The sequence below is a fragment of the Peromyscus leucopus genome, chromosome 4 (genome assembly GCF_004664715.2).
Source record: "Peromyscus leucopus breed LL Stock chromosome 4, UCI_PerLeu_2.1, whole genome shotgun sequence".
Lineage (NCBI taxonomy): Eukaryota > Metazoa > Chordata > Mammalia > Rodentia > Cricetidae > Peromyscus > Peromyscus leucopus.
Window position 1 is genome coordinate 10,329,305 of NC_051066.1, and position 20,890 is coordinate 10,350,194.

Consider the following 20,890-nt stretch of genomic DNA (forward strand, 5'->3'; position numbering starts at 1 on the left):
TCATATATTCTAAAGTGTACCTAGAGTCTTTTCATCTCCACAATTACTACCAAAACAAAGCTACCATCATTCTCTCCCCAAGTTGCTGTAACCAACCTGTAACTAGTCTACTGGATCTGTTAGCCTTTCTACCATTTATTCTCTACCCAACAAGGATGCTGTGTAAGAAATAAACTAGTGTGTATAATTACCCCTGGTCTAAATACTGACCAACTCAAAGCCGTTCAATACCTTCTCACTGAAATGAGTACATACTCAAACAGAAGCTTACGGAACTATATGCTCATGAGCATTTCTCTGATCTTCATCTACAGAAAGGGGCAAAGAACTAAAGCATACTTACCGTTTCAAAAGCATTCAATATAATCAAAGGGAGAAAAACATTAAAATACTCTGCACAATCTTGAAATCGGACGGGCACAGGTCTTGAGATGGATTGACAGAGACTTGTTGGGGCACCACATTTATCAAAGTTCAAAAACATTTGGTATTTCCATCTTAAGACCTCTTTAATGAAGGTGTCAAAGATGGACTGCGATGGCAAGACAATGTTCACTGGAGAGGAAGCTGACCTAGGCTTGTTCTCACTAAGTGTAAGCTTGTGACTCTGTTTGGTGGAACTGCTAGGAGTCTGAAAATGAAAAATACTGCTTAAACTTTTCACCTCAGCCACTGGCTTCTGAGACTCCAGGGAAGTGGGTGGTGTCACCTTCAAATTGGGCTGTGCCCCACTCGACTTATTTTTTAGTACTGACTGAAGTATGGTACTTTCCAAAGACTTGGAAAGATTGGCAGTTCGTGAAGCACTGCTTGAGCTAAATATCTTGGTAGTAGTAGGTCTCAAGGACGACCTAATAGGTAAGCCAGGTTTACGAAACACGTCGTCATCTGTTGTTTTAGCTTCAGCGTGTCTTGGGCAGTATTCACTCTGGTTTCTTGTGGTTTCAACACAGTCTTTGTACTTGCACTTTGTGACACTCAAAGACTCCAAATGGGGCTGACTTACAGACTCCTCTCTCTGAACTGTATCTTTATGAGCCACTACAATCGGTTTATCATCATCTTCCATCTGTGAACACAGATCCATATCTTGAGGATCATGTTGGGTTAGGAATAAATTGTCATCATCTGTATCACTACTTGATTCTGGCTCAGCAGCTTTAACAGCTGCCACCTCCCCACCTTGTACTGTGGGTGCACCTTCACCCACAGGCTCCTCTGGAGTAGAGAGCATCACATCTGTTGGCACCCCTCCACTTAACACTCTAGACTCACACTGGTTCACAAGATAAGCTATATCAGTCACCTGAGGATCAGAAATGGCTTTTGCCACTTCTGATTTGGAAGGCATGCATTTTGCTAATTGCTTTTCATTACTGTTGGCAGGGAGCTCATTTCCTCTATGATTAGCTGGCCCATCAGAGTCTGGTACAAGTACGTCAGAACCCTGTACTGTGACACGTGACACTGTTCTTGCAGTGTAATCAAGGTCTCGTTTCTGATGTGATCTAGATCTCATGAGCCTTTGAAACTGAAGATCCTGACTTGTCAGAAGCTTCTTATTATTTTTGATGGAAAGAGTCTGAGGAGAAATTAATTTAGTCTTTTTGGGGGCGTCGACTACTCCAACAGTCTTACCATGGTCACGTAATTGGACTATACACTCCAGAGACCTCTGGGACAACTCAAATGCCTTCCGAGGAGCTTTTTTCAGGCCAAGTTTTTCAACCGTTGAAGTTGGCTCTGGACACTGGCGTAATTTCTTCGGCGGCACAATAGCAGGGGATGTTCTACAACTGATGTAACATGAACTCTTATTCTGTACTCTTTTGGTGTCTAAATGAGTTTTCTTAATAACCTTAGAAGCCGGAACTTTCCTAGCAGGTTTTGAGTTAGTACGAGGCTTTGTAGACTTCATCAGTGAAACTGTAGGATCTCTCTCAACACTTGAACTGGGAGCTGATATCCCCATGTCTGTACTTTTTAAATCACTTCCAGCAAGATCTCTGTCATCAGCCAATCGCTCAAATGTTACAGAAGATGAAGGCCTCTGAGGATCTTCAGCTGAAACTCTGTCACATCGTTTTCTTTTATGTTTTTTTCCTTCAGTTTTACAAAATTCCTCAGCAGAAACACTGTGTGGTTCTGCATGTTCTTCAACATCCTCTGCTTCGTTTGTAACAACCTCTCCAGACACAGAGTCTGGACCCCAACCCAAGCTGCTGTTTGTGCTATCAGCGACATGAGTTACACAGCTGTTTCCGTCCTTGTGAAGGGAGTTCTTGCTGTCTACACTATGATCCTGCCAAACTGAAAACACTTCAGATGAACTTTCAAACTCAAAAACCTGAGATTCAGAGTCCTCAAATTCTACCGGGTACTTTGTTTCTTCTTCCTTTATAAGCTGCTTTTCCACACCAGTATTAACTACTGAACCATGCTGCTCTGGACAGTCTTTCTCCATGCATACTTCGCCCTGTTTGATGTGTTTCTCAATACCATGACTTTTTTCATCATCTTCTTCATCAGAATCTGAAATAACAATAATCTGCCCATGGCAAGAGTCAGCACTGTTTCGGTTAGCTGTCAAACATCTTCTATCATCATCTTTTCTTTGTAGCTGGGATGGACTTTTACTTGACCCTGATGGGAACTGAATAACAGTGGTTTGAGCTATTGAAGTGATGTTACAGAGGTCTATTTGAGAACCTGTGACCAAAGGCTTGCTACTGCTGTGAGACACCTGTCCTTGTACCAAGTTAGAAGTCTGCACTATACTCTTTCTCATTTCCTTATCTCTTGATTCAACTACCACCTTTACAGGACTCTCACATGAAGTTTTCTTCACCGATGTATCAGTAACTTCTGTACATAATAACAAATCATCAGTAGCATGCTGTTCCTGGATTTGACACTTGTTTTCATCAGAATTATAGAACTCCTCACTTTTAAACTGTTTCTTTTTTAACAACGAACTGTTTTGAAAATTTTGCTCACCATGTTCATCATCCAGAACAGGGTCTAAAGACACATCATGTGTGACAGCATCTTCCTTTAGAACTCCTCTCTCTCTTCCTGAACAGGAGTTCTCAAGGTCAGGCATAGCTGGATTTTCCTCTAGCTTGATAGTGTTATTGATCAAAGTACTTTTCCTGTGTTGCTTCTTTATGACATGTGATAACTTCGCACAAATTTCATCTTTCTGTGCTTTAGACTTTGGTTTTGAGTTTTTACCAACAGTGTCATCCTTTAATGAGACATCTTCATTTGATGTAGATACCTTGTCCAGAGAATCAGTGCTAGAATCAGTCAATGAACGTGTTAATGCTATGACTCCTCTGTCACATCCCCATTCTGGGCCATTTCTTAAAGTATTATTCTGTGGTGTATGTGAAGAGGTTTCTTTTACAGACTTCTCTGTGCTTATTTTAACTTGCTCTTGATCACTTCCAGAAACAGTGGCCTCACTCTCCTGCTTCAACCACAATTCAGCTGGAAGAGGCTCTTCTTCATTCAAATCAATATAATGCTGCTTGATGCCCTCCTCTTCTCTATTATTTGCTTTAATCAATACTTGATTACGGTCAGCTTTCACTGGTTCTTTAGAAGATGTTGGGCTGTAATTTTCCAGGCAATAAATGTCTTTTTTAGGCTTCCTGTCTATCTGTTCACTTTCTTCTTTAAAAGATGGAGGAGTTTTACATGTAGAAGTTGGATCCCCAAAAGTGCTATATTGGGGCAATTTGAATTTTATGTTTCTAATTATTTGTTTCAAACACATTTGTAACTCATGGGTTTCTTGAGCAGTCAACTGCCAACCCAGAGATAAATTTCCTCGAAGGAATAAGTTAAGTTTATCCCAGAACTGCTTACAAAGTGTTTGCTGACCAAGCTGATAACCTTCTTTGAGAAGACCCCTAATCAATTGGACACAAGCAAGCTGGACAGAGTTAGAGGGCACTGAATGCAATGCCAATGATGATATTATTGGTGCTCCCTTGGGGGTACTTCCAGGTGGCTTGTCAGAACTCCGTGCAAATGCAGTGGTAGGAAGCTTGGCACACTTCACAACAGCTTCTACCCACTGCTGGGAACTCACCCACAGCAGATGCAAACATTTCTTATTTCTATGCAGTTCAATCACAGACACTAAAATCAGAATAAAAAATTCAGTGACTTTGTCACACACAGCATCTGTCTGGTTGAGGACATCTTTGACTTCAGAGTATAGATGATGAATAACTTCTACAATGTAAGCTACACCCAAGTCCTTAAGATCCATGAGTGACTGAACAAAAGGTATGAACCACAGAAAGGTACTGTTATGAACGCGCATATCTTGACCAATATCTGACTGAAGTACATTGGCTAATGTTTCCATTTCTTCATACATGTTAGGACAATAATCTGGACAAATGGCTGATCTCCACCCTGAATCCTAAAATGAAAAAATAATCAACATTCAGATAAACAAGTATCATGGTAAGTATCAACATCCAAACTATAGAAAAGGCACTCTGCAGCTTTACTATTCTGGTCTACTATACATGAACTTGAACTATACATGAACTTGAACTATAAAACTGTTTCAAAAAAATGAAAATACACACCTTCACATATTTCAACCTTCCCATCAGTTGGCTTGATTACTACTACTTCTATCAAAATATTCCTCTGTGGCTAGAGTTCATGTTCCCCATGTGAATAAAATGCATCAGTTCTCCAAGAGGGCCTTCATGGAATAGTGGAGTCACACTAGCTACACATCACAGAGTCAGCACCCAAGTCACTACACAAAACACTTGTCTGTAAGTATCACTTCAATTTTTAAAATGTTATATACCTTTTTGGTCTTTTTAGGATTATAGTTATAGACAATCTGGCTGCATGTCACCATATCATCAAAATGTGGCTCCGGTTCTAACTTGGTCCTTAAATATTAAGAATAAATAGAAATTACTAAAATGAAGGGATTGAAGGAGAAAGGGGGAAGTCTCCTTGGTAAATCAGTTACAATGTGTTATTTTTAAATTCTGACATTTAACCAACCTTATGGAGCTGTTCCTTATATTTTGGATCTCTCTATTGTAGCTCACATTGTTAATGATGGTTTGAAATGCTTCAATAGGGTCAATAAGTTGACCCCACACTTTAGATCCAAGGCGATCCAGAATCACCATGAAACAGTGTAATGCTGGCCAGAAAGGATCCATGCTGTCATCTAAAATAAAATACAACAATTTCTAAATTACAAAAAAAATAAAAAAATAAGAAAAATTCTAAAATATATTGAGAATTAAATATTCTTGGTCAGCCAAAACTGAAAGCAAAATAGCAATTAATTTAAAGTGGTGTCTGGCAATTCTCTCTCTCTCTCTCTCTCTCTCTCTCTCTCTCTCTCTCTCAAATAAAGTCTTTCAAGACAGGGTTTCTCGGGGGCTGGAGAAATAGCTCAGAGGTTAAGAGCAATGACTGCTCTTCCAGAGGTCCTGAGTTCAATTCCCAGCAACCACATGGTGGCTCACAACCATCTGTAATGAGATCTGGCGCCCTCTTCTGGCCTGCAGGCAAACATGCTGTATACATCATAAATAAATAAATCTTAAAAAAAAAAAAAAAAGACAGGGTTTCTCTATGTAGCCCTGGCTGTCCTGGAACTCACTCTGTAGACCAGGCTGTCCTGGAAGTCACAGAGATCCACTTGCCTCTGCCTCCCAAATGCTGGAATTAAAGTCACGTGCCACCGTGCTCAGCTTGCATACTTTCAAAATGTTCTAAAATTACCATCTTTTTGCAAAAATAAATAATAATAATTAATGGGAAACAAACTGATGAGCAAAAGAACAGTCTAAGTAAATGCAACCTCATCACCATTTTGCCTAAAACAATCTAAGCCCTCCCACAAGCTTATACAAATGGTAAGGGGAGGGGGGCTAGTACAATGGATCAGTGGGTAAATGCACTTGCTGCCAAGCATGGGGACCTGTAGCTGGAGTTTCTCTCCAGCTCCCGCAAAGACCCGGCAGTCCCACAGCCCACTTATAAAATAAACACACAGACGCTTATATTGTTTAAACTGTTTGGCCTAATGGCTCAGGTTTCTTGCTATCTAGTTGCTATATCTCAAATTAACCCATATCTATTAGTCTCTAAGTTGCCATGTGGCTCGTGGCTTACCGGTATCTTACATCTCGGTACCTTACATCTGGCTTGTCATGGTAGCTGGCATCGGCTCTCTGACTCCGCCCTCCTGTTCCCCCTTTTCTCTTCTCTGCTAGTCCTGCCTATACTTCCTGCCTGACTACTGGCCAATCATCGTTTTATTTATCACTCAATCATAGCAACATATATTTATAGCATTCAGGACATCCTACAGCAGGGACCTGATTCTGATCCCCAGATTCCACATGTTAAAGAGAAGAGACTTTTGAAATTGATCTGACATTTTCTCTTACTCTAAATATTGTTTAAAAGAGTAAAAGAATGAGAAATATTATTTATGGATCTAATAAAGCCCAGAATCTAAGAAATTCTGCTTCAGCAAGATCCTTAATTTTGCATGCCATATGTAATAATCATGCTAAGGATTAAAACTTCTGGTCACCAGTAAGCACTCTTCACACACATTCTATCTCTTTACTGTCCACTTTTCATTGACATGCAGGAATTCCTCCTATTCATGAAGGGTCCATTTATGACTTTCCCCTCTCTCAGATACACAGTGGGAAGATACTGGTCCTGGTTAAAGACCTTCAGTGATTCTTCAACATCACGCTTCTTAGTCAAAAACTTAAGATTTTGCTGTTCCCAGCTTCATTTTTCATATGCCCATAATCAGTTTGTAGCCAACACAAATCAATGGCTTTTTGCAAATATCAGAATGCCTTCCCCAACAGCACTTCCTATCAAATTCCTAATCATCCTTACTAGATTCAATCCTACGTTAATGTTCCTAGTTAATGTAACTACTAGAGTAATCTGTTGAGGCAGTACTGTAGCTTACTCTATTACTCAGAGTGCTTAGGTGCTTAAAACTATAACAATGACACTACCTCCCACTCACCTCTACCTCCCCCAAACCCCTACCCCTGAAAACAGGATTTCTCTGTGTAGCCCTGGCTATCCTGGAACTTACTCTGTAGACCAAGTTGGCCTCTAACTCAGAGATCTGCCTGCCTCTGCCTCCCGAGTGCTGGAATTAAAAGGTTTGTGCCACCACCACCACCAGGCAGTTATCAACATTTTTTAATAGTATACCATCATAGTATTCAAAAGCATTTAGCAAGTAAAGTATATTACCATCCGACTGCTTCTCCATGGTGTGAAGGATTGATTGCATAAAATCATTTTGTTTGTCTGAGCCCAGCAACAGTGAATCCATGGCTTGCTCCTCAAGAATAGTCAGCAACATGCAAATACCTGTAAGATTATTCCAGTTTACCGAACTGAAGAAATAACACTATGCTAAATGTTTTCTGAGCTGGCGGAAAGAAAGGAAGGCTGGAAGTCAAAGCACAAGAGAATCCAGCTTCCCCTATCTGCTATACTTCATGCACTGCTCCCCAACAACAGAACTTGACACTTTTTCTAGTGTAAAATAGGTCATCGGTGCTAGCCACCATAGAAGGTGATTTCTAAAATGACTACCACACAACTTGTACTTCACAAAACCTAAGATTGACACAAACATTCACACATGCTGTGTACAGTTCCTATACCACTAAAAAGAAAACCCACGACCAACTACGACCTAGAACTTTAAAGAACTGAATTAATGAAATAATGACAGACAATGCTAACCTCTCTCACCACCTGAAAATACACCATAAAAAAGAGGTAACAGCTGGGCAGTGGTGGCACATGCCTTTAATCCCAGCACTCGGGAGGCAGAAGCAGACGGATCTTTGTGAGTTCAAGGCCAGCCTGGTCTACAGAGCGAGATCCAGGAAAGGCGCAAAGCTACACAGAGAAACCCTGTCTCGAAAAACCAAAAAAAAAAAAAAAAAAGAGGTAACAATCACCATCACACTGACACTTCTACTTCAAACAAAAGATTCACTTGCCAGAGTTTGAAAATATACTTGTTTGGAAGGCATCTACAATAAATGATGTTTAATAAGATATAAAACAGTTAAGCTAATTTGGCTGGAAACCATGAAATCTTGTAACAAGGAAACTGCTCAGAGATTGCTCTATGCTCAGAACACAAGGGAAGACCTGTCTGTGTAGGAATGATACTCACCTAGCCAGTAGTTTTTATAGTTCGTAGTATCATACATGTGTGCAGGCAGAAGGATCAGTTTGCCTTTTTCAAGCACAGAAGATGTGTAAATGTCTGGACTTTCCAAAAGTCCTAACTCAATGACTTTAAAAAGGCAAGTTAAAACTTCCTGTAAGTCGTAATAGTCATCTCTGTCCACTTTCCCCAGGTTTCTTGCAGTCAGAATAGCCCATCGCCGAACCTAAATAATTGTATTATAAATAACACTGTGTGTTAATTAATTCATTCAATAAACAATGGTCGACACTGAGCAACATAAGATATAATAGAGATTTCAGAAGACATCAAAAGATTATTACTACAATGTATGGACCTTCTTTGATCTGATTTGAACGAATTAAATCATATGAAATAGTCATTTTCATTGATTTAAACACTAGCAAGAACCTATCCTGTTATTATCTAGTTTATTTAATATATTTATCTTTTAAATATTCGTAATTCTTTTTCCATCCATCCATCAATCTCTTCTGTTCCCTTATGTTTTAGGTATGTCTACTACAAGCAATCTACTTAAGACTTCCATAGTCAATTTTTTTTGGCAGGGAGGGGAGTGATTGTTCAAGACAGGGTTTCTCTGTGTAGCCTTGGCTCTCCTGGAGCTCAATTTGTAGACCAGGCTGACCTCAAACTCAGAGATCTACCCTCCTCTGCCTCCTGAGTGCAGGGATTAAAGGCATGTGCTACCACCACTCGGTGTCAACTTTCCAGAGGTTCTGGTTGTTTTCTTGAGTATATTTCTAATTTCTATTACCATACATAATAAATTGTGGACTACAGGATTCTACCACTTATTACTCAGTGTGTCTCTTCCATTGCTGGCCTACATACAGAAAGACCTAGTCTGACTCCACTTCCTCTTTGGGAACTTTTCCTATCATTTGTTTAGAACAGAGGAAATAAATTCACCATCATTTTGACTGAAAGCCTATTACTACGCTTTTTGTTATTGTTGCTGTTTGGTTTTTCAAGGCAAGGTGTCTCTGTGTAGTCCTGGCTCTCCTGAAACTCATTCTGTAGAACACGCTGGCTTTGAACTCAGAGATCCACCTGCCTCTGCCTCCCAAGTGCTGGAATTAGAGGTATGTGCCACTACGCCCAGCAGTATGCTTTTTTCACTGGAAGTTTAAAAACAAAACCTCTTTGCTTGCCATATTTGGCAGAACAGCCTTTCTAGGCAATTGCCTTAAAAAAGTGACTCCATTCTAACTGCTAGTGTGCACGGAACTGTCTGTGTGTGTAGGCTATGTCTCATTTCCATGCTTAGGGGTAATCTCTGCATCTGTTCTTGTATGTCTTTCTTCATCTCTAGCACCTAGAAACTTTTCTTGTTTCTGCTTATCTCCTACAATTCCTCCCCCTTCAATCTTCCCTATTAGAAAAATTAATATTTTAAATGATATTTCCATATGTTTCAGCAACCAAGTGAGAAAAGCAAGAATTTTTCATTAGTTCAGTTTAATACTATGTTGATTAAGTTTGTCAACTGACACAGACCTAGATATATCTGGAAAGAGGGAATCTTACTTTAAAAAATGCCTCCATAAAGCTGGCCTATGGGTAAATCTTTAGGTACTGCCTTAGCCGGGCGGTGGTGGCGCACGCCTTTAATCCCAGCACTCAGGAGGCAAAGCCAGGCAGATCTCTGTGAGTTCGAGGCCAGCCTGGTCTACAGAGTGAGTTCCAGGACAGGCATCAAAACTACACAGAGAAACCCTGTCTCGAAAAACCAAAAAAATCTTTAGATACTATCTTAATGACTGACATGGGAGGACCCAGCCCACTGTGAGTAGTATCTCTTCTCCCCTGGGCAGATGGTCCTGGGTTGTACAAGAAAATAGCTGAGCAAGCCAGTAAGCAGATTCCTCCATGCTATCCACTTCAATTCCTGCCTCTAGGTTCCTGTCTTGAGTTCCTGCCCTGATTTCCTTTGATGAACTGTGATGTAGCAGTGTATATGAAAAGTTGCTTTTGGTTTATCACAGACCCAGACAGCCTGACTATGACAAAAACAGTGAAAGAAAATCAAGGGCTGGAGAGATGGCTCAGAGGTTAAGAGCACTGACTGTTCTTCCAGAGGTCCTGAGTTCAATTCCCAGCAACCACATGGTGGCTCACAACCATCTGTAATGAGATCTGGCACCCTCTTCTGTATATATAATAAATAAATAAATCTAAAAAAGAAAGAAAATCAAACTACTTCACTACTTCCCTTCTTATCTTTTAAACTCAAATATCACCCATCAGCCAGTGTTCCCCTATCCTCTTAAATTCACAACATTCTCAATCATATAAAATTTTACTTAAATGCAATAATTTAAAAAGAGTGAAGATTTTTAAACGATATTTTAAACAAAATACACACTAAGACTACATGGGGGGCTGGAGAGATGGCTCAGAGGTTAAGAGCAGTGACTATTCTTCCAGAGGTCCTGAGTTCAATTCCCAGCAACCACATGGTGGCTCACAACCACCTGTAATGAGATCTGGTGTCCTCTTCTGACCTGTAGTCATACATGCTGTATACAAAATAAATAAATAAATTTAAAAAAAAAAAAAAAAGACTACATGGTAAAACTACCTAATCCATACAAAGTAACGCCAATTACTAGCATTGCCTACTCATACTCACCATTTCATTGGGATGAACCAGAAACAAATAGATGCCTGGGTATTTGTCAAAAACCTGAAAGGAGCAATTGGCTTGTTCCATTCGACAAAGTGCTTCCACACACAGTTCATCTAAACAAGAAAAAAAAAAAGGCAGTAAAGTATTTAAATTGAACTACTGCTCAAGAGGCCCTAAAACCTGACTCCTCAGTTTCTCATTTCTTGAAACTAAGGCATTAAAAACACTGATGGTGTAATTGTTGGAACAGTAGTTGCCTACTGGTAGACTTTCTTTGGTGAGGTACTAGGAATCAAACTCAGTTCCTGAGGTATGCTAGGTAAACATCCTGAGTTACATTCCAGTTCTGACAGACTGCTGTTCATTATCATCATGCATAGACTAGTCCGCTTATTTAAACTATACTAAAACATGGGGCTTGAAGATGGTTCAGGGATTAAGAGCACTGGCAGTTCTTCCAGAAGACCTAGAGGACCCAAGTTCAATTCCCAGCACTCACATGGCAGCTCACAACTATAAACTCCAGTTGCAGGGGATCCAACACCATCACATAGACATACATACAAACAAAACACCAATGCACATAAAATAAAATGTACTAAAACATATATTTATACTTTGTATAATTATCTCCAAATAATATCTCAGAAGCATGGTTATAGATCCAGTGCCTTGCATTTGATATTTGGTCCACCTGGACTGGAGTAAGAACAAGAGTGCTTCTCCTAATGGCTAGTCGTCTCAATTTCACTTAGTCATCAATTACCTCTATTAGATTTAAAAGTCAATGTTAACTTGTCAAGCTTCAAAAACTAGTATGCTACTAACAGTAGTTAGCTTTGGAGGGGGAATTATGACTAGGTTAAGAGCACTGGCTGCTCTTTCAAAGGACCCAGGTTCAATTCCCAACACCCATATGGCAGCTCATGCCTGTCTGTAACTCCAATTCCAAAGGATCCAACTCCCTCAGATATACATGCAGGCAAAATATGAATGTACATAAAATTTAAAAACTTAAATTATAAAAAATACTTTATGTATATGAGTATTTTACAGGAATGCATGTTTGTATACCATGTGTCTGCCTTGTGCCCTGAGATCAGGAGGAGGTGGGGTTCAGATCCCCTGGATCTGGAGTTACTGATAGTTGTGAGCTGCCACGTGGATACTGGAAACTGAACTTAGGTCCTCTACAAGAGCAGCAAGCGCATTTAACTACTGGGCCATCCTCCAGCCCTGGTATTATGGGTACATTATTATTTAATGTATGTTTAAGGGGCTGGAGTGTTAGCTCAGCTGTTAAGAGCATTGATTGCTCTTCCAGAGGACCTGGGATCTGATTCCAAGCACTCACAACAGTGGCTCACAGCAATCTTGAACTCCAGTTCCAAAGGATCTAACATCCTCTTCTGGCTTCCTTGGGTACCGGCACATATGTGGAAACATAGATAAATATGCAGGCAAAACACCCATATAAAAAATATTAAATGAAAATGTTTAAAAGGCTTTTAGTTTAAAAATCTAGATACATGGAAATTAGTAATTTAATCAAAAGTAGAGTTTGATGGCACAGAGAGCTTGGTGGCACAGGACTATAATCCCAGCACTCCAGAGGCAGGTAAATCTAAGTTCAAGGCCAGAAAGATCTATATAGTAAGTACCAGGACAGCCAGGGCTACAAAGAGAGACCCTGTCTCAAAAAGACAGCTTCATCTAATCAAATATTTGTATTTACTTTACAGAGGATACAGAAAATAAGAGAGAGAAAAAATCATTAAGATAAGTAAAAATGCATGAAGTGTGTTTTATATTTATAGAACTATATGGTCTCAAGTAACATGGCAAAAAAAAAAAAAAAAAAAAAGGTATAGATGGGTCTAGTGGTATAAGCCTATAATCCTACCTACTGGGGAGGCTGAAGTTAAAGAATCGGAAATTCAAAGCCTGCCTAGGCTACAGAGTGAATTCAAGGCCAGCCTAAGCAACTTAATAAGATGCTGTCTCAAAATAGACAATACTAAGCAGGTTAGGGATATAGAGCGTGCATGACTAAGGTATGCATGATCCTGGGTTGAATCCCCATTACAGCACACAAAAAAAACAAAACAAAAAAAAAACAAACCACTGTGTGTGCAAGTGAACTATTTTGTATTAAGAGAATAAATACAACCAAATTCAATGTGCTGTCCCTAGTCACTCTAAAACAAATTGGCCCCAAACCACATCTGTAATTATTGAGAATGTATGAGCTAGATATTAGATATTCTAAGGTTTCTTTATACCTGATAAATATGTTCGCCCACACTTCTCATCCCAACTCAGGAAGCTAAGCTAGGACTTTGATTTCAAGGACATCCTGGACTGAGATTCCTAGTAAGAAACTCAAATATAAGACCCAATCTGGAACCACCACAACATGCCATGCTGACTAATTGATGAAAACTGCTATAGACCAGTTGTGTGGTTTTCTGTTTGCTTTGAGAAGGTCTCATACAACCCAGGCTGGCCTGGAGGTCTCTATGTGACCAAAGGGACATTCTTGCTTCCACCTTGCTAGTATTGGCATTCCAAGTATATATCACAGCTGGTTGGAGCAGTGGTTCCCAACTTGTGGATATTGACCCCTAGGGGCCATATATCAGATATCATGTATATCCGATATTTACATTAGAATTCATAACAGTAGCAAAGTAACCGTTATAAAGTAAAATGGAAATAATTTTATAGTTGGGGGTCACCACAACATGAGGAACTGTATTAAAGGGTCAAAGCATTAGGAAAATTGAGAATCACTGGGTTAGAGGCCACTGATCTTCAGAGCTGTTTTGTCCCTCCCCTCTTAACAAGGAGCATTCAACAATGTCTGGAGATATTTTTGGTTGTGACAATAACAAGGTAAGGGAGAAGACTCATAGCATGTAGTGGACAGAGGCTAGGCCTGCTACTAACAATCCCATAATGAACAGCAGAGTCCTGTGCAGAAATGAGCTGGTCTAAAAAGTCTGTATGGCCACTGGCGGTGGTGGAGCATGCCTTTAATCTCAGCACTCAGGAGGCAGAGACAAGCAGATCTCTTGAGTTCAAGACCAGCCTGCTCTACAGAGTAAGTTCCAGGACAGCCATGGCCACATAGAGAAACAAACCAGGGTTGGGGATTTAGCTCAGTGGTAGAGCGCTTGCCTAGCAAGTGCAAGGCCCTGGGTTCAGTCCTCAGCTCTGAAAAAAAAAAGAGAGAGAGAGAAAAATAAACCCTGTCTCAGAAAAAGAAAAAGATACTTACTAACACGCTCATGCAGAAGCAAGTAAGGGTACTTCAGTATTTCAAAAAGAGGAACTCGGAGTTTATTTTCAAAATCTTGGCCACTACAGTCAAATAGCTGTTCCTCTCCATTGTTGTCTACTATATATAATTCATCATCATCTTCAACTTCTGCTTTCATAGACTTCTCAAAGTGATTTATGAGGCGTAAGGTTTCTAATTCCCATAAAACCTACAAAAAAAGATGAAAACAGTGTTTTTTATCTTAGCAAAATATGCTGTGTATGTGTTTCCCATAGAAAGCCTTTTCCTCTATGTACAAAAATTTAAAAGTGGTGGTGGCATACACCTTTAATTCCAGCACTCAGAAGGCAGAGGCAGGCAGATGAGTTACAGGAGCACCATGGTCTACAGAGCGAGTTCCAGGACAGCCAGGGCTGCACAGAGAAACCCTGTCTTGAAAAACCAAGATAATAACTAGTTTAGAAGTTTAAAGTAGCAGCCCGCACACATCATACATACACAGACATAACTTGGAGCTAGAGGTTCAGTTTCTACCACTACAACACTAAAATTAATTCCAGTCCAAAAATAGTGTGTGTGTGAATACACACCCCTAAATTTAGTTTGAAAAAGCAAAATCAGGTCAAGAGCTGTGATGCAGCTCAGCTGTTAAGGGTGCTTGCCTAGCAGGCATGAGACTTTGTGCTCCATCTCCAGCATTGATAGACTTGAGTGTGATAGCACAGGCCTGAAATCCAAACACAGGAGAGGTTGTGGCAAGAGGTCCAGAAGCTCAAGGTCATCATCAGCTGCATAGGAAGTTTGAGAGCAATGTGAGCTGGACATCCTGTCTCCAATAAAAAAGAGCTTTTCCTTGGCACTCACAACTTAGCTATAGAAGTTGGTAGTAAGGTTTAACTTTTAGCATGTCTTGGCTTTCACCATGCCTTCCTCATTTAGCACAGCTAGCTTCTGCCTGAGAGATGATGTGCTATTTTCCCTTTTACTTGAACACATCAGGCCACTGTAGGTGACCTAATTTCAAAACTGTTATCTCAGGAACTAAAGATGCCTAAGGAGAGGGAAAAGAGACAGGAAATGTCCAGTCAATAAAGCAGGTAGGATGCACACATTTACTGATTAGAGCACTCACTGACTTACATGAGTATGATTCACAGCCCTCCAAAACAGTTACAATAGCAGCATCAGTAATCAGTGATCACAAATCACCAAAACATGACAATGAAAAGTTCAAAATAGGAGAATTACAAAAGGTAACACAAAAAGAGGATTTGAGTCCATACTCCTAGAAAAGTGGCACTGGTAAGATTTGTTCAAAGCACTGGGCAGTGGTGGTGCACGTCTTTAATCCCAGTACTTGGGAGGCAGAGCCAGGCAGATCTCTGTGAGTTTGAGGCCAGCCTGGTCTATAGAGTGAGTTCCAGGAAAGGTGCAAAGCTACACAGAGAAACCCTGTCTCGAAAAACCAAAAAAAAAAAAAAAAAAAAAAAAAAAAAGATTTGTTCAAAGCAAGATTACAAAACTTTCAACTTGTAAAAATGCAGTACTGTGGTGCTACTACGTTTTCCAAAATATTGTGCACCCTAATAAACTTATCTGGGGTCAGAGAACAGAACAGCCACTAGATACAGAGGCCAGAGAATGGTGGCACACACACACCTTTAATCCTAGCATTCCGATGGCAGAGATCCATCCAGATCTCTGTGAGTTCAAAGCCACACTGCAAACAGCCAGGCATGGTGACTCACACCTTTAATCCCAGGAAGTGATGGCAGAAAGCAGAAAGATCTATAAGGCGTGGAAACCAGGAACTAGAGGCTGGTTAAGCTTTTAGGCTTTAGAGCAGCAGTCAGCTGAGATCCATTTGGAAATAAGGACACAGAGGCTTCCAGTTTGAAGAAACAGGATCAGCTGAGGAATTGGCTAGGTGAGGTGGTTGTGGCTTGTTCTGCTTCTCTGATCTTCCAGCATTCACCCCAATACCTTGCTCCAGGTTTATTTTCATTAATAAGACCTTTTAAGATTCGCGCTACACAGTATAGTAAATCTAAGAACCAAACAAGATAGACCTACCTATGTGATTTTATTTTTAAGTCCTTAAACATGGGTCCTTTGCAGCCTGAGTACTGAGAATGAGACTTACACATTACCGAGCTGTCTTGCTATACACATCTAAATATATCAACTAACTATAAGCTATTCCAAACTAAATGAGAAGCAGCTGGTGCTTCTTTGTCAAAGGCATGAAAGCAGGCCTTTGTTTTGTGCATGCCTGAAATAGCAGTACTCAGGTAGAGACAAGCGGCCAGGTCAAGGTCATCCTTAGCTACATAGCGAGTATGATGCCGGTCTTTGTCTCAAGGAGTGTGGGGGGTACTTTTCCTAAAATGTAAGTTTATGCACAAAGACATGGGATAGTTTCAGCATAAAAATTAAGGATGGGGAGATGCTCAGTGAAGTGCTTTCCTTGTCAGCTTGAGGACCTGAATTTTGATCCCTAGCTCTTATCTAAAAAGCTGGTGGTACACCAGCATTTCTGTAATCGAGTGCCAGGATGAGACAGGTGGATCCCTGGAGCTGGCTGGCCAGCCAGCCTACCTACCTAAATCATTCAGTAAACAGACTGTCTCAAAATAGAAGGTGGAGCTCAATCAAGGAAGACATCCAACACCAATCTCCGGCTTACACATGCACACATGTACATCATATATGCCAAACACACTTCCCTATATACAGTACATGTACTATTCTTCATCAGATAAATGTAATAAACCTAACATGCTTGCCTTTAGAGTTTTATAAGCATCTCGATAAAAAAAGAAAACAAGGACTAAAGAGATGGCTCAGCAGTTAAGAGCATTGGCTACTCTTCCACAGGTTCTGAGTTCAATTCCCAGGAACCATATTGGTAATAAAATCTGGTGTCCTCTTCTGGTGTGCAGGCACACATGCAGGTAGAACACTATATACATAGTGTATACATAGTAAATAAATAAATCTTTAAAAAACAAAAAACATAAAATAGGCCAGGTTGGCCTACAACTTACAATTATCCTGACCTACTTCCTGAGTGCTAGAAATGACAATATTTGCCGGGGCGGTAGTGGCACACGCCTTTAATCCCAGCACTCGGCAGGCAGAGATAGGCGGATCTCTGTGAGGAGTTCGAGGCCAGCCTGGTCTACAAAGCGAGTTTCAGGAAAGGCGAAAAGAAACCCTGTCTTGAAAAAAAAAAAAAAAAAAAATATTTTGTAAAACTGTTTTATACCAAAACAACTACAACTGACATAAAACTGTACTTTTAAAGTTTCAATTCAAGTCTTATCAGTATTTATAGCAACTGTTATATATTGGGAAGTTAGATACTAGAGTTGTACTACATTCCAAAGCTTTAGTCATATAACACCATTTCGCGGGCTGGAGAGCTGGCTCAGAGGTTAAGAGCACTGACTGCTCTTCCAGAGGTCCTGAGTTCAATTCCCAGCAACCACATGGTGGCTCACAACCAGCCATAAGGAGATCGGGTGCCCTCTTCTGACCTGCAGGTGTATATGCAGACAGAACACTATACATAATACACAAATAAATCTTTAAAAAAAAAAAAAAAAAAAAACACCATTTCCTTGAATGCTTTTGACAGCTCCTTACTATCTTCCTGGTTGGGGGCTACTGCAAATTACCTCATGCAAGAATGGCACCTCATCTCTGGCTCTGTGGTACTCAGCCACGCACTCTAAGCAGTAGCAGAGGTCTTCATCAGCTGTTTGAAATTCACTTGAGCCAGTGCTAGATGCATAGCACTTTAGGACATCAACGGTGGAAGGACCACCTGGGGTACACCAACAGCATGTGCTCATTCTGTACCTAGAACAGGAAAAGAGGACACTTAAAAGGAGGAAAATTAACACTCAAGACTTATTCTTTATGTAGGACAGGCATACTTTCTGCTTGTGACCCAAGTCCTCTAAAATGCTTTGATGGCCATCTTATCAAAATTGATTAAACCCAAATCTGAAAGCAGGGCAGGGGTGAAGCACAGTGGCAGAGTACTTGTCTTTCATGTAATCCCTGGGTTTGATCAACAGCAGCAAAAAACCTGAACACATTCTGTTAGTCACAACACCATAATAGGTATGCCACTATGTGCCAAATGGGTTGAAACTACTCAGTATTGATGCAAAATCAGAGAAAGACACAAATTAATGTCTTCAAGATACAGATTTTGAAGTCTTCCAATAACTTAAAAAGGTAAAAAAATTTCATATTCCTAAAAAGCAGTTCTAGCAACTTCCAGAAACTAAAAAAAAAAAACCCATATGAATCTATATCAATAGTAAGACACACAAGAAACAGTAAGATTATTTCTGCTATTTGACAAGATATAAACAAACTGCTGCCCTATACTCACTATCTTCAACCAACTATAAACTCCTAATAGCTAATAAACATAGTAACCTTGAATGTCAGCAATCTGGGAGACTTGTTTCTCTTCCAGGGTCTTTGAGAATCTCCTCTATCCTGCACGTTTTTATTCCCTTCTTTCCTGATCAAGGTGGTTTGGTATTCTGTTTGTCTGCCTCTACCTGAGCAATTGGGAGTGTCAGGGTATGGATCTATTCTATATATTTGTTAACTCCAGTACTCCGATAATTATCAAAAAAAACTGAAAAAAAGTGATTGTTTTAAAAAGACAATTACCTTGGCAAATGTCCTACAGAGAAGTGATCCTCTTTGTTGAGAATGCTGGGCTTATTTGTGAATAGATGAGGCTCTGCATTCAGATATACTCACACTTTGGCCCCCAGAAAGAACATTTCTGAAATTAAAAATGAAACAAAAACTGATAAAGTGTCCCTTACATTAAGCATCTCACCTGGGCCGGACATCAACCTTGCACAGTGTCACCTGAGGAGTTACCTCGGTCAGGTTAGACGACACATCCGCACACAGACACACTACGGTGCACGAAGGGGAACGCTGTAACACTGATGCCCTAACTCCTCCAGGGGCTGTCTGTCGCCCATAGGGGGCCAGGTGGGCATTTGGTCGTGTCTGCGGCGGGCGTGCGGGAGGTCGTCAGCACTGCAACGCCTGGGGTCGCGGGGCACGCGTCCCGGTGCCCGTACGGAAGCGACACCTGGATGGAGGGCTACATCCTGCCGGCCCCTTCCCCAGAGACCTCCCTCGTCCCGAGGCTCTGCTAGGCGCCCTGGCAGTGCATCGCAGCCCAGAGCCGGCGACGCTGAAGCCTGAACGGCAGGGATCCCGCGGCGGGCCTGGCCTGCGGGAAGCACCAAGCACTGCCCGCCCGAGGTCGCCGCAGCTCCCGGCGCGCGCTGCTCTTCCGAAAGAAGGGTCGGAGCGGGCGCCCTTTCCCGAGGGCCTTTCCCGAGGGCCGCGACAATATGCCGCGCGCCCCACCACGCTCCCGCGCTGCTCACCCGGCTCGGCCCTGCTGCAGCGCGCTAGCCCACCTCCATGCCTCGGGTCCGGCGACTAGCCGCGGGCGGAAGTGTTGGGCAGAGCCCGGCGCCCAACCCGCTACCGCCGCGCGAGCGGGCCCCGCCCCCAGGCCTCCCTAGCCACGGCCTTCTTGTTTTGGTGCGCCAAGGGGGCGGGCCATGGGGGAGCGGCGGCGGGGAGCTACGGGCCTGGCAAAGGCCCGAGCGCTGCTGTCACTTCCGGGCTGAAGGGGAAGTACGACCCATCAGCTCCCGTCCGAAGGGGCGCGGAATTAGCGGCTGAGCCGTGCCCCGCCCCGCCTTCTGCCCCGCCCCGCCCTCTTCCTCGCCTTTGCCCCGCCCCGCCCTCTGCCCCGCCCCGCCCTCTGCCCCGCCCCGCCCTCTTCCCCGCCCCCGGCCGGGTTAGACACTTCCCTACCAGCCGTTTCCGTTCGGCTCTTCCGCTTCCTAACGTCTGAGGCGCCCTAGACGGCTTTCTTCTCTTTCGGTCAGAGACCCAGACATTAAAATGTTCGCTTGAGGCAAAAATCGGTCCAGCAGGGCGCCACCTGCAGGCACGGTTCAGTCCTTGTGCTCCTGACCGGTTAGCACAGGTCCCGCGAAGGGAAGAACGCGGTCACTCCAGATTCCCGCAGGGACAGCTGGGCCGCCCACAACCACTGCCCTCAAAAAACGGGAGTCTAGAAAAAAATCTCTTTCTAAGCCCAGCATGATGGTAAAATCATTTTACAAGCCCAGCACTTAGAGGCTTGGGGCCGGAGGACCGGGACCTGAAGGCCAGCATCCTACATTACAGTCACCAAAAAATTATTTAAAAATTAAAATAAAAAACATTACAAAAAAAAAAGAGCAGGAGCGAGGAGGTAACTCGGGAGAGCACTTACCTAGCCCAGTGAGGCACTGGGTTCCATTGCCAGCGCCGCAGGAAGGAACAAGGCAATAGGTGGCGGTGGGTCAGGGGCTGTCCTACCCCGGAGAACCTTACCGCGAATGAGAAGCCGGCGTGAAAAGCACGAGGGTAAGACTCGAAGGAACGTTCCAGAAGGGGGCGTGGTTCTACCGTTAGGGGCTTTAGCCAATCAGGAAGCAGGAGTGAAGCCCAGCACGAGGCCGACCGTTATTTTCTTGCCTTATGGGTTGTTTTTTGCCCCCCTTTCATCAAAGGTTTCTATCAAAATCAAAGTTGAAGAGACGGTTTCAAATTAAAAGTATAATGTATATGAATGGTTTTTTAA

The 20,890-nt window shown here is 42.0% G+C and overlaps 1 protein-coding gene across 4 annotated transcripts in view; it reads right to left on the reverse strand.

Annotated features, from left to right (window-relative positions):
• The window catches only part of Setx (senataxin), a 54,624-nt gene extending 33,981 nt beyond the window's left edge, over window positions 1–20,643 (reverse strand). The window contains exons 1-10 of one of the 4 annotated variants that reach the window (XM_028883317.2): window positions 20,540–20,643; window positions 18,892–19,009; window positions 17,874–18,057; window positions 14,191–14,401; window positions 10,914–11,023; window positions 8,243–8,462; window positions 7,300–7,419; window positions 5,050–5,221; window positions 4,844–4,931; window positions 344–4,438 (exon numbers count right to left, since the gene is read on the reverse strand). In XM_028883317.2, the coding sequence (XP_028739150.1) occupies window positions 344–4,438; window positions 4,844–4,931; window positions 5,050–5,221; window positions 7,300–7,419; window positions 8,243–8,462; window positions 10,914–11,023; window positions 14,191–14,401; window positions 17,874–18,050 (5,193 nt within the window). In that variant the 5' untranslated portion in view covers window positions 18,051–18,057; window positions 18,892–19,009; window positions 20,540–20,643. Of the gene's footprint in view, window positions 1–343; window positions 4,439–4,843; window positions 4,932–5,049; window positions 5,222–7,299; window positions 7,420–8,242; window positions 8,463–10,913; window positions 11,024–14,190; window positions 14,402–17,873; window positions 18,058–18,891; window positions 19,010–19,110; window positions 19,612–19,634; window positions 19,874–20,539 lie in introns of those variants that run through there. The other 3 variants (XM_028883315.2, XM_028883316.2, XM_028883318.2) reach the window with 3 other exon arrangements.
• Window positions 20,644–20,890: the final 247 nt, after the last annotated feature.